A 12,783-nucleotide genomic window follows, 5' to 3' on the forward strand; every position below is an offset into this window, starting at 1 on the left:
TCCCGAGACTGGGTTACGGGTCCTGGGAGTGGTGGTCCTGTATCCCGAGCCTGGTTTACGGGTCCTGGGAGAGGTGGTCCTGTATTCCGGATACTGGTTTACGGATCCTTGGAGAGGTGGTCCTGTATTCCGGATACTGGTTTACGGGTCCTTGGAGAGGTGGTCCTGTATTCCGGATGCTGGTTTACGGGTCCTTGGAGAGGTTGTACCGGGTCCAGACTACGGTACACGCATTCGGGGGTTAGTTGCCGGTGTCTAGGTGTTCCTGTATCCCGGAGACTGGTTTACGGGTCCAGGCAGAAGTGGTCCGGTGTACCGAAGACTGGTTTACGGGTCCTTGGAGAGGTGGTCCTGTATTCCGGATGCTGGTTTACGGGTCCTTGGAGAGGTTGTACCGGGTCCAGACTACGGTACACGCATTCGGGGGTTAGTTGCCGGTGTCTAGGTGTTCCTGTATCCCGGAGACTGGTTTACGGGTCCAGGCAGAAGTGGTCCGGTGTACCGGAGGCTGGTTTACGGGTCCTTGGAGAGGTGGTCCTGTATCCTGGAGACTTGGTTACGGGTCCTTGGAGAGGTGGTCCTGTATCTCGGAGACTGGTTTTCGGGTCCTGGGAGAGGTGGTCCTGTTTCCCGAGACTGGTTTACGGGTCCTTGGAGTGGGGGTCCTGTACCCCGAGACTGGTTTACGGGTCCTGGGAGAGGTGGTCCTGTATTCCGGATACTGGTTTACGGGTCCTTGGAGAGGTGGTCCTGTATGCCGGAGACTGGTTTACGGGTCCTTGGAGAGGTGGGCCTGTATCCTGGAGACTGGTTTTCGGGTCCTTGGAGAGGGGGTCCTGTATCCCGGAGACTGGTTTACGGGTCCTGGGAGGGGTGGTCCTGTATTCCGGATACTGGTTTACGGGTCCTTGGAGAGGTGGTCCTGTATTCCGGAGACTGGTTTACGGGTCCTGGGAGTGGTGGTCCTGTATCCCGAGCCTGGTTTACGGGTCCTGGGAGAGGTGGTCCTGTATTCCGGATACTGGTTTCAGGTCCTTGGAGAGGTTGTACCGGGTCCAGACTACGGTACACGGATTCGGGGGTTAGTTGCCGGTGTCTAGGTGTTCCTGTATCCCGGAGACTGGTTTACGGGTCCTGGGAGGGGTGGTCCTGTATTCCGGATACTGGTTTACGGATCCTTGGAGAGGTGGTCCTGTATCCCGGAGGCTGGTTTTCGGGTCCTGGGAGAGGTGGTCCTGTTTCCCGAGACTGGTTTACGGGTCCTTGGAGTGGTGGTCCTGTCCCCCGAGACTGGTTTACGGGTCCTGGGAGTGGTGATCCTGTATCCCGAGACTGGTTTACGGGTCCTGGGAGTGGTGATCCTGTATCCCGAGACTGGTTTACGGGTCCTTGGAGAGGTGGTCCTGTATCCTGGAGACTGGTTTTCGGGTCCTTGGAGAGGTGGTCCTGTATCCCGGAGACTGGTTTACGGGTCCTGGGAGTGGTGGTCCTGTATCCCGAGACTGGTTTACGGATCCTGGGAGAGGTGGGTCCGTCCTCAGACAGCTGCTACTGACCAGATCATCCAGAGCTGTCACATGCTATTAGCTGCTAATGGTTTGCACGTCGTACGGAACATGTCTGACCGGGGAGACAGTCTGGTCATCTCAACTTCACACTGGAACAGTTACACAGCATTACCAGTCATTGTATTGCATTATCTTTATTCCCGACAAAATTAAGTCAGTATCCGAAATGTTGTGTATTTTACAATTGATACGGAAGAGTTGATACAATCATGTTTCGGTCTATCAGGCTTTATATCTTGAATGTTTGTCGTCCGTCAACAAGACTTGTCTGGAAGCAACATGATGTCTAGTAAGCCAATGTGCTTTGCATATTCATGAGCAACACCAGCCATTCATTCACACTGGTACACGGTTCACAGACAAAACCCAAAGGTTACTCCCGCCTAATGGCCCTTACAATGTCGAAACTTATTTCTGTTTCCGGTTTATGTAGTCATCAAAGGTTGACCGGTACATATTTGAGAACTTTTACAAATTGTCATATCTTTCTAAATTTGTTTTGAGGAAATATGCTACCATATGGAGCTATATCAATGCATTTAATGACACAAAACATATATATTGATGACCCAAGAGAACATATAAGGACGCATAATGATGACAAAAAGGGACACGAGAACGCATATATCGATGACAAAAAGGGACACGAGAACGCAAATATTGATAACAAAAAGGTATCATAATGTCGAAGTTAGCCTAGTAGTCTTAGTGTGGGTGTGAGATCTTGTTAAATACTTCAGACAAGTCAAGGAAAATTGCAAAACCTGTTTGCCGTTGACGAGACTCATAGCGATGTCGTTATAGATCATAAATAGTTGAATGATCGGAAAGGATGTCACAACGTTCGACATAGTTCATTAGATTACTGTCAATGATTCGTTGTACCATTTTATTGTATATTGACGTCAAAGACACTGGTCGGTAGTTTCATGTCTTGACCTTATTTCCTTCTTGGATAAATCACCGGGGACTGTCCCAGTGTCGACAGATGTTCATACGACCCTGGTTAGCATACTAGAGATGACAAGACATTGTTTTATTAGCCAGGCTGGAGCCGACGTTTTCCTTAGGTTTAGGACGTGCTTGGCTGATTGTGATGATTCGGGGATCTTTGGCGGTACCTGGTCTGAGATCGAGTCATTGGTGGTATATACAGAGCAAAACTGGTCGTCGATGATTGGAGTGTGAAGTCGGAGTTCACTTATCTGGAGAAGTCTTTTCTCAGTGATAATATACTGGAGGTGTCTGTCCTCTTACGTGTAACATAATTAGTTTCTTACTCTTCTCTGTCTCAGCGCTGAGTTGTCGACTATGCAACAAACCTTATATCTACCTTTTTCGATCAGTCCTTTCTGTTCCCTGACGTTTTAGCGTTGATGAAGGCCTTATGCTTGTAGGGGGCACTCGTTTGATGTTACGGGTAATCCATGATTAGCTGGACCTAGCTTAAGTAACCTTATATTGTACAAGTTGCATGAGTTGGCTACAGCACCGTTTGAAGGTGTCCAAGGTCGTGTTGATGCCGTCATTTGGCGAATATCCCTCAATGAAACCCGTGTCCATTCGATAAGCTGTGTCCATAGGCGGATCTTGTATTGGTTGTGGCGGCAATGGGGTAGGGGGCTGTTGCAACACTATTGGCCACTTAATTTTGTGAGAGGCTTATATATGAAGGCTGGTTGGTAAAGTTGTCTCCTCGAGTTGGGCAGTCAACGACATGTTCAAGACTGTATTCGTAACTATTGTAATAAAATGTTCATTTGACTGCTTCGGATAGCAATGGTCGTGGTTGACATGGTCTCCCAGTTAACGTCTGGTAGGCAGCTGGTGTCAACTGAGATCTTAGCTGTCAATCAGAGTTGGAATGGACAAATTCCACTACAGTCTTACCCATGTTAGATGTATAGGTGGTACCATCATACGTCGATCTATACAGGGTCATGATCGCGAGTTTGTTGCTTTTGCCGTTATACCTATTTCCCCAGACTCCATTCCCTATCTTCTATAGAAATAGCGTTGTGTTCCCATATATGGTGTATGTTCTATTACTTTCACTGAGCAATATTAATTGGTCTAGTACACTGAACACTTTCACTAATGTTCCTAATGTCAAGGAAATTTCTTAATGCAAGTTTTCCTATAAGAAAGCTTTAGCAAAGTTAGTACTTTGCAAAATTCTTTTCCACAACTCCAATTGTGTTTTCCTGTGAAAAACCTTAAAGTTTGTAGTAAATTTAGAAATCTTTATGGAATTGGGACATTGGCACCTAAACACCAATGGGTAAAAGGACAGACTTAACAGAACTCACAGGCAGATCCAGTGGGGTTTGTCTAACCAAATATCCCTCTTTCTCCCTTTCCCCCCCAAAACCCTCCTGTAGGGGCTTCAGCCTTTGTGCTCTCACATTGGCCTTTGGGTCAATGATGTCCCACTTTCAACTCAAGGAGCATACTTAGACGCAACTTCAACAAATGTTCGTCCCCCTCCCCATCCCAACTCCCCTTTAGAATTCCTGGATCTGATTCTGAAGAATTTCTCACAAAATCAAACATGTAGGCTGTCAAATGCATCAACATAAGGAGAGGAACTAACTTTGTAATACTTTTATTCACCAAATTTGTAACAATACATGAACAAGTCTTATTTGATATTTGATCAAAAGTTCATCAGATAACTTTGTAATATTTCATTCGTCGAATTTTAACAATACATGAATAGTTATATGAAAGTTGAACATAGCCTAGAGCCAGGTAGATGTGTATACCCACACCAGTGGTTACATCATAGAAGATCAGGGAACATATCTAGATACATTAGGATATTCAATAAGATTTGCCTTTTCTTTAAAGTTTGCACAAAATATAACGTTTCTTTTTCTTCAAAATGAAATCATCAAAATACTTGCCAGTGGAAATGACAATAATATGTGTGTACAAGCTGTATTAGCAACATCCAATCAGAAAGTAGGGCTCAGTATTTTTTGTTAACATGGAAATGGAGATTGACAAATGTGGCATGAGGACAGAATGAAAATGCATTGGATGATGCAATTGGTCAACATAGTACATCACCATGACAACAGATGGAGGGGCGACACCCCCTGTAGTACTACTTACAATGTTAGGAGGTGATAAGCTAAATATATAATAATATATATAATTTTTTGATAATTCACAAAAAAATGGTATTGTTCTCTAAAATATCAGACAAATCCCATCAATGATTTACCACATTACTACAAATATAACAATTTCACAAAATACTTGTCAACAGTTACCGTTTCCACACAGGATGTTCAAGTCGATAAAGATAGTAAAAGTTCCTTTTTTGAGGCACTTGACACTCCACATAAAATAAATTTTGTGATGTTATTGCAAAAATGGCTACATAGGTCATTACTGAAGCAATTGTAAACTACAGCAATAACAAACAGATTTGAAAATATACCCTGTTTATACGAAATATACAAGTTTGTGTTGTAGGGAGATAATGAAAAATACAAGGTGGACGTTCTAGGGAGGCCCATTGTTGATGAACTGAAGTGTGAGGACTATTTTAACTCTAGTCTATATCAATGATTTCAGACATAAACAAATCATTACATTTGTTGTTTACTTTGTTTATAAGAAGCCTGACAGTTCGCTCCAACACCCTACTGTTTGTTTCTTGTTGATTCAAATTGAAGGTCTGCTTGGTAACCACAACATACACTCTTTGTACATTCCACACAACTTTATCAGTCAAGCAACCTCAAATCTGTTAATGAAATATCCAAAGGACGGTCAATCCAAATTGCGTGTATAAAAGTGATTGTAAGCCTTTGTTTTAGTTTCACAATTATAATTTATACTATTATCCAGATGTTGTAAAGCGCTTTAAGAGTAATTTTACAAATTATATAGGGCGCTATATAAATGTTGTATATTCTTATTATTATTGCAACATTTATATTCATAACTCCAAATAGACCATTAGTCTTTTTATGTTTCTGTTAGTCAGACTCTACGTGAACTATATACTACAGCATGGTTATTCTACTGATAAAAAGCATCTTACTGCCATATTGAATTAATGTTTTAAGACACGATACTACCTTAATGATTTCACCAGTATTTATTTGAAGAGTTATCTCCCTTAGAATACAAGGTTTCTCTTTTTAATAATGGAGAATGACAATGAGTGTAATCTTCATTCTTCCTCACTTTTACAGTATATAATCAATTGATCTAGTTCAAAAACCATTTACAAAAGAAGTTTAAAGGTTTGTGTGATTGAGGAACACTTTTTGATCACTGTTACAATAAAATGACATATGTCCTTAACTTAAAATCCAGAACAACTTTAGGCTCATTACTACACTAAGACCTTGGTTAATTGTTTTAATAGAAGTCTGACTTCCTCAACTGACTGCTATTTGTCTTTAATAACTATATTTTTAATAATTATCTCCTTTAAAAACTCTTCAACATTCATTAGCCTGACTTTTTATGGATATGTGTTGATAAAACTTTCAGTTTTTTCAGTTATCATCAATATGATGCAATATTTTTCCATCAATTTTTTATGCTGTTTGTATCTTTTATATTGAAGGATAGAACCAAAAAAAGGCAGGTGTTTTTGAGTCTGAACAGTTCTTCCATAATGACTGGATGCCAGTAGATAAAGCCTGCAGATCAACTGTCAGAATCATTCTCTTATATAACTACTGTTTGAATCATGCTATATAACTACTAAGTATTGCAAGTAAGGCAGTTACAAGGAAGTACCCAAAATTGTGTTTCTATAATGTTTTTTATTTAGAATAGTACAACTCCAGTAACGTAGCACTTATTTGTGTAAAACTGATGACAAACATTTGATACACTGCACACACCCGAAACACTGCCATGTCAGTCTGACCGAACCTCTGATACCATCTAATCACAATACGTCATCAATGATTCCTACAAATGGGGGCGGTACCTTTGATCACAATGAGATCAGATAACACATCAACTCATATGCAATGTTCTAATGAATATTTCCAAAATTGACACAAAATTGTATTTGTCAATCTTTTTATCAAATATGGATTTTGTTTTGTTCTGGTCAAATTCAATTCTCTTTATTTCTTCCAAGTTCTGGAAATAAAGATTTGGAAAAACAATTAATCTGAACTTGTCTGGTCATCCTGACATGGTAGTGTTAGAGTGTGTCCAGTAAACAAGGTAGCACTTTGAGTGAGATAATTCCTCATTGTATCTTCCATACAATTAGTTTTTATAATCTTAATACATTTGATTATTATACATAAGCACTTTTCTGATCGCTGTAACTGTATCGACGGCAGACTTTGCTTGGCAAAGCTATAACAGAGTCTTGTTTACAGTTGTTATAACTCATAATCACAAGATCCTTCCTTCCCCAATCAAAGGAAAACACACACAAAATCACACATACAAACTTCAATGATCCTCTCGTAACACATTTACTCACCATGCACTTGTACATGGACACCCAAACTAAACAAAACTTCTGTATACTTGAATTCTAGATCTGTAGCAGTATATACACCACCTTACAGGCACAGCATACTACCTCACTTTACTGCTTGTCAAAAAATTCAGGACAACGAAAAATCAATTGTAATTTGCTACACAATGAAATATCCCTGGGGAGTTTTTTCCCCCTACACATAATTATTTAGTGGCTCGCCCTAACTGTACATGTACTGTCATGATAACTTCCCCGTCACACTAACCTAGTCAGCCTGGTGGTATATCCATTTATTATATATGATTATATCTACCTGTCTGTCAGTTCACATGTACCAAACAATTAAACATCAACAAGTCGGGAACAAATACCCTTCTACTGAAACATTTATACTGCATTGTACAGTTTAATTGCTAATTAATTTTATCAATTAAAAAATTTGAGCATCAATAGTGCTGTTTATTTAGTTTTATCTGTCAAATTTCTGACAGTCGATACTACAGTATTTCAATTATATTTCTGACAGTTGATACTAAGGTATTTCAATTATAATTTCTGACAGTTGATACAAATGTATTTCAATAATAATTTCTGACAGTTGATACTAATGTATTTCAATTGTGATTTCTGACAATTGATACTAAGGTATTTAAATGGTAATTTCTGACAGTTGATACTAATGTATTTCAATTATTATTCCTGACAGTTGATACTAATGTATTTCAATTATAATTCCTGACAGTTGATACTAATGTATTTCAATTGTGATTTCTGACAATTGATACTAAGGTATTTCAATTATAATTTCTGACAGTTGATACTAAGGTATTTCAATTTTAATTTCTGACAGTCGACAGTCTTGTAGCATAAATAATTTCTAGTAGGAAAAACATTTGATCATAAGATTCAGTGTTGCCATTTGAATACAATTCATTTTGTTAACAACTCAATAAAATATACAGTGACTGTAGACTGAGATCCTAATGTCTTAGATAAATTCTAGTTGTAGTTTATGACTGTATGAACATCACATTTAAACTAACCAATCCTAATCAGTCTCTCAAACACTCCTGGAATCCTATCACAGGTTAACACAGAATGGCAGATTTTGGAACCATTCTAGCAGTATTTTGGAGGTTCCCTAAAGTCAACTTATCTGTATCATCACATACTAGTGACACAGTTCAGCAATCAAGCCAGAAACAGGCTTCTTACCAGTTGAAAATCATATTCACTCATATTAAAATACTCGTGCTCTGTAATAAAACTGGGATATCTCTTTAACATGCCATAAATGCTGTGCCATGGACAATGAGTAACAGGTAAAACAGTATAACTTTTTTATCAACATATCACAGATGACAACAGGCTTTTAAAAATACAACAGCTGCGTCCAACATTTAAACTCTATGACTGATGACAATGAATGATTCAGGGATTGATGCGTAAGTAACAATGTTAAAACAGACTGACCAGAGTAACAAACTGATGTCAATCCCATATAGATTTATATACATATACTTTTATATATCTTGTCATACATTTAAACTTTATACATGGCTTTACCATTCACAGATCCAGTACTATCACAATCTTCCTACTAAATAACACCACGATACATGACAAAGTTTCCATGCATCCTAACAAATCATCAGTCACATCACCAACATTTCCATGGCAACATGACAGCGTTTCCATATGACAACACATTAAGTGTATATTGCGAAGAAATGCTGTCGTTGCCATGGAGATGTGAGAGGGTAACGTGGCTACATATGAGTAGATGACAGTGTGGCAACATGTGTTGTCAGGGTGACAGTGTGGCAACATATGTTGTCAGGGTGACAAATGGAAACATGTGTTGTCAGGGTGACAAATGGCAACATGTGTTGTCAGGGTGACAAATGGAAACATGTGTTGTCAGGGTGACAAATGGCAACATATGTTGTCGGGGTGACAAATGGAAACAAATGTTGTCGGGGTGACAAATGGAAACATATGTTGTCGGGGTGACAAATGGAAACATATGTTGTCAAGGTGACAAATGGAAACATATGTTGTCGGGGTGACAAATGGAAACATATGTTGTCAGGGTTACAAATGGAAACATATGTTGTCAGGGTGACAAATGGAAACATATGTTGTCAGGGTGACAAATGGAAAAATATGAGAACATTATTTAGGCAACAGTCAAACTGTCACCATGGAAACAGTACATGGGGACTTTTTCGTTTTTGTTATCATGAGAACCCTGAGGGACATGTGTCCTTTCACCTCAAGCTACAAACAGAGCACGGACAAACATCAATTCATCGTAACATTGGTGCATGTAAAAGGCCATCTCATGAAATTATTTCTACACATTTTTCCTGTCAGGAAAAACATTTCAACAACCAACTTTTTATCTTTCTCACATAGAAATTAAACCATTTTGATTTTTCATAAATAGTGTTAAAAATAGATACAAGTACCAATACACAACAAGAAGTTTACCAAACATATAACACAATACCACAGCTGTATTTCTCTTCAGTAGTTGTCCGTACATTTTACAAAATAACTTGAAAAACAACATTGCAAAATGTCAGCCTCTATCCTTGTAGTCAATAACTTTATAAACATGCTAATAACATTCCTGAACTGATCTTCCGTGTCTAAATTTTGTAATCAAGATTTGTTGATTTATTTTACTCCTTTATGTTGAAGTACCCAACATGTTTTACACCGGTTAATAAACAAGTATGTTGTTTTACATCGCTTGGACACCCATCTGACCAATGTTATAAAACTTTGCTGTTGTATTTTTACTGACAACTTAACCAAGACCAAAGATAAAACTTAACCGAGAAATAATACTGAAAAAATAAAGATCTAATAAATTCTCATCCTATCAGCAAACACTTGTTAATCAGGAAACGTTCTGATATTTACATGTCCTTTGGAGTAAAAGAGAGAACTAAAAATAAATTGAGGATGTGAAATGATCACAATACACCATTAATTTCTCAATATGTAAGCCACTTGACCTCTAAATGAATACATCAAAACAGAAACAAAATCACACCGACAAACTACACCAGACGCCGACAAAAAACAAACCTTGATCACATGTAGATTGCACTACGACACATAATTATGATATAGCAGTTATATTGTATTACACATAGTGAAACCTGTCTAAACTGACCAAAGGCAGCGAAAGGGACCAAACATGTCAGATTAGACAGGGTTTTACAGGTTTACATCTAAATCTCTGCAGGTGTACGGGTTCAGCATGTGGTTTAGAAAGGATACCTATTTTGTTTGTAACTGTTTTGACCCAATCTAATCATACACTAGTTAATTGGTGGTATTCTAGATTAGGCCGCCAGGTTGGTTAACTACCCTCCTAATGATCATTTGTTATATTACTATACACTGATTACCTAATATAAGTGTTTATTTAAATAACTTTTTCTTTAACATTTGAAGCCCATGGCAATGTTTTCCAATATCAATTTGTGATTGCAGAGAGAGAAAACCACACATTCTTTTCAGCTATAATTATTTTGAAAATCAAATTGAATGCAAAATTTAATTTTGGCAAACATGTTATTTGATTAGTTTAAACTAATTTACAATACAAAACTGATTTGATTTGATATTTATCTATTTAGCAAACAGGTTTCTCATTAGCACACAGGTTTCTCCTAGGTGTTGATGTAAGTCAGGTATAAAATTACTACAGTAAGCTATGTAGACATGTAACTACTTGGTTTACCTGTAGCTTACCTCACTCGCATACAATAACAGGGCATGTTGATCGGACCAATTATTGATATGTAACGTGTAAAACAGTCAGATCTCTACTCCAATCTCTTCATATGGACCTCCCCATTACATATTCAACCCTTATAACCAGATTTATCAATCACACGATTTGTGAATCCCTTCCTATGCTGAACCAGCTTTTGAAAATAAAATACTATATTTGTTCAGCATTATAACATGATGAACGCTGAGTTTACACCTAAGTTTGGTCTCTAGATAAGCTGGCTGAACCAAAGCTGGGGTAACACATAGATACCTTTACAGGGTGTACTTAGTTAAATAAAAGACTCCTAAACTACCTGTTATCAGCTTCCTTAGGTAAAACACACAGGTAACTCATGATATCATCCTTCTAATTGATGAACTTGTGTAAGGGAGGTAACTGGAACTTGATTAACATGCTGAACAGATACACATGTCACCGGGGCTACACTCTACACCATCATGTAGTGTTGATATTTCAAATTTCAAGTGAAATTTTTCTGATGGATTGTTTTTCATTTGTGTGTAGCTGTTATTGTGAATGAAAGGAAATTCGAATAAATTGCTTGCCAGGGTTTTTCTAGATTATGATTTATGGGCAGTTTGTATCATCATGACAATGAACACACCAGTAACATGTAGGACAACACAGTAGCAACTAAAATGTGTAACCTAGAACTGCTTTGAATAATAATAATGGGGTCACTATAGTTGTAAAATGCTACATCAGCATGAGCCAACTGAAGCTAGCTTACATATTGCATCATCAAACATATGGAAAGAAATGTAATATACATCAATGCAAGAAGCTGTCATAGAAAGTAACAAGTGTCACACTGATCCCAATAATACAAGAGGCTATCAGAGCCGGATCAATATCTGGGTCACTACAACTCTTGTCTTGGGTAGGCTGACAGCTTTCATCAGCTGGTATATCTGTCAATAGGCAGCCATATAGTCCCCTCACATCACAGATAATGCTTCAATCCTCATAATGCTTTTATCTATCAGTCTTTTGGCAAAACAAAATATTTAACATGTACCAGGAACATTCTCCCACTGGCAGTGAACTCTTGTAGGAGTTCTCGGGTTTTAAAATACATTTATTTTTGTTAGGATCTGAAACCTTTGTCATGTCTGGCTGTGTTCAGTAATCTAATTGTATCCATTCAGAGAGACTACCACCTTCAGGTCTGGGAGACGGGAATGTTTAAACGCTACTAACCCAAGGCCAGAGTGACACTTCTTACATCTACAATAATTATAACATAAGCAGATGAGCAGACAAAGATCTGTGGGCAACATACAATTTTGAATACGTTAAATAATAAAATTCATATGAAAAGAAATTGTGTCATAACAATAATAGAATTTGTTCCTGATCTTGATCTGGTACATTAGGACTTTTCTTGCTTCTTCTGGTCATTGTGAACACTGTCATTATTGTGGTCAGATGATGACCAGTGGCGTTTCCGTGGTGGCCGATTATCCACCGGGTGCTGGTCCTGATTTATGTCCCCTACTGTGTCTATAGGAGAATTCTGTGGACTCTTTTCCATGTTTTCTGCTGATGACACATTAAAATACATTTGACCTTGACCTTGAGAACACTTGTTTATTGACCTTGGGGTCTGGAAAGTCAAGGTTGGGGACCTGTTTTGCTGTAGATGCCTATTCTCCTCCTGATGGCGTAGCTGCTGCTGTGATAGCTCGGCACCACGCGCGGCAACCTCCTTGTGTGTGAGGGAGATACAAATATCCCCCACCGATAGTCTATGACATTCCAAGCCGTACCGCTCTAGGGTCTTGTCGGGATCGCATGAGGACCAGCCTTGCCCAAACACAAAGAACGGGTGTTCCACTGTCGCCTCCACAGTCACCTGGCAAAGAAAAAATAAGATTTTTACAAAATCATGAACAAAAACACTGCATTGGACTGCTAAGAAA

The 12,783-nt window shown here is 38.7% G+C and overlaps 2 protein-coding genes across 3 annotated transcripts in view; both read right to left on the minus strand.

The window, feature by feature from the left end:
* Positions 1 to 1,125: 1,125 nt before the first annotated feature.
* On the minus strand, positions 1,126 to 3,149 carry LOC110443956 (proline-rich protein HaeIII subfamily 1-like). The gene is made up of 2 exons (XM_021488414.1): positions 3,036 to 3,149; positions 1,126 to 1,548 (listed from the first exon to the last, which is right to left on the minus strand). The coding sequence occupies exons 1-2, from the start codon at positions 3,147 to 3,149 to the stop codon at positions 1,126 to 1,128; spliced, it is 537 nt and encodes a 178-aa protein (XP_021344089.1).
* A 3,192-nt stretch (positions 3,150 to 6,341) lies between these two features.
* The window catches only part of LOC110443750 (ataxin-1-like), a 119,205-nt gene continuing 112,763 nt past the window's right edge, over positions 6,342 to 12,783 (minus strand). For both annotated transcript variants that reach the window (XM_021488148.1, XM_021488141.1), the window contains one exon: positions 6,342 to 12,716. In XM_021488148.1, the coding sequence (XP_021343823.1) occupies positions 12,234 to 12,716 (483 nt within the window). In that variant the 3' untranslated portion in view covers positions 6,342 to 12,233. The remainder of the gene's footprint in view (positions 12,717 to 12,783) is intronic.

Source organism: Mizuhopecten yessoensis, unplaced genomic scaffold, assembly GCF_002113885.1.
Source record: "Mizuhopecten yessoensis strain PY_sf001 unplaced genomic scaffold, ASM211388v2 scaffold1961, whole genome shotgun sequence".
In the NCBI taxonomy this organism is placed as follows: domain Eukaryota; kingdom Metazoa; phylum Mollusca; class Bivalvia; order Pectinida; family Pectinidae; genus Mizuhopecten; species Mizuhopecten yessoensis.

Coding starts and splice junctions, on each gene's coding strand:
- LOC110443956 (XM_021488414.1), bottom strand. CDS start 3,149: ATGGACACAGCTTATCGAATGGACACGGGTTTCATTGAGGGATATTCG. Junction 1,549..3,035: donor GTAGCCAACTCATGCAACTT/GTACAATATAAG, acceptor TCTGGTCAGTAG/CAGCTGTCTGAGGACGGACC.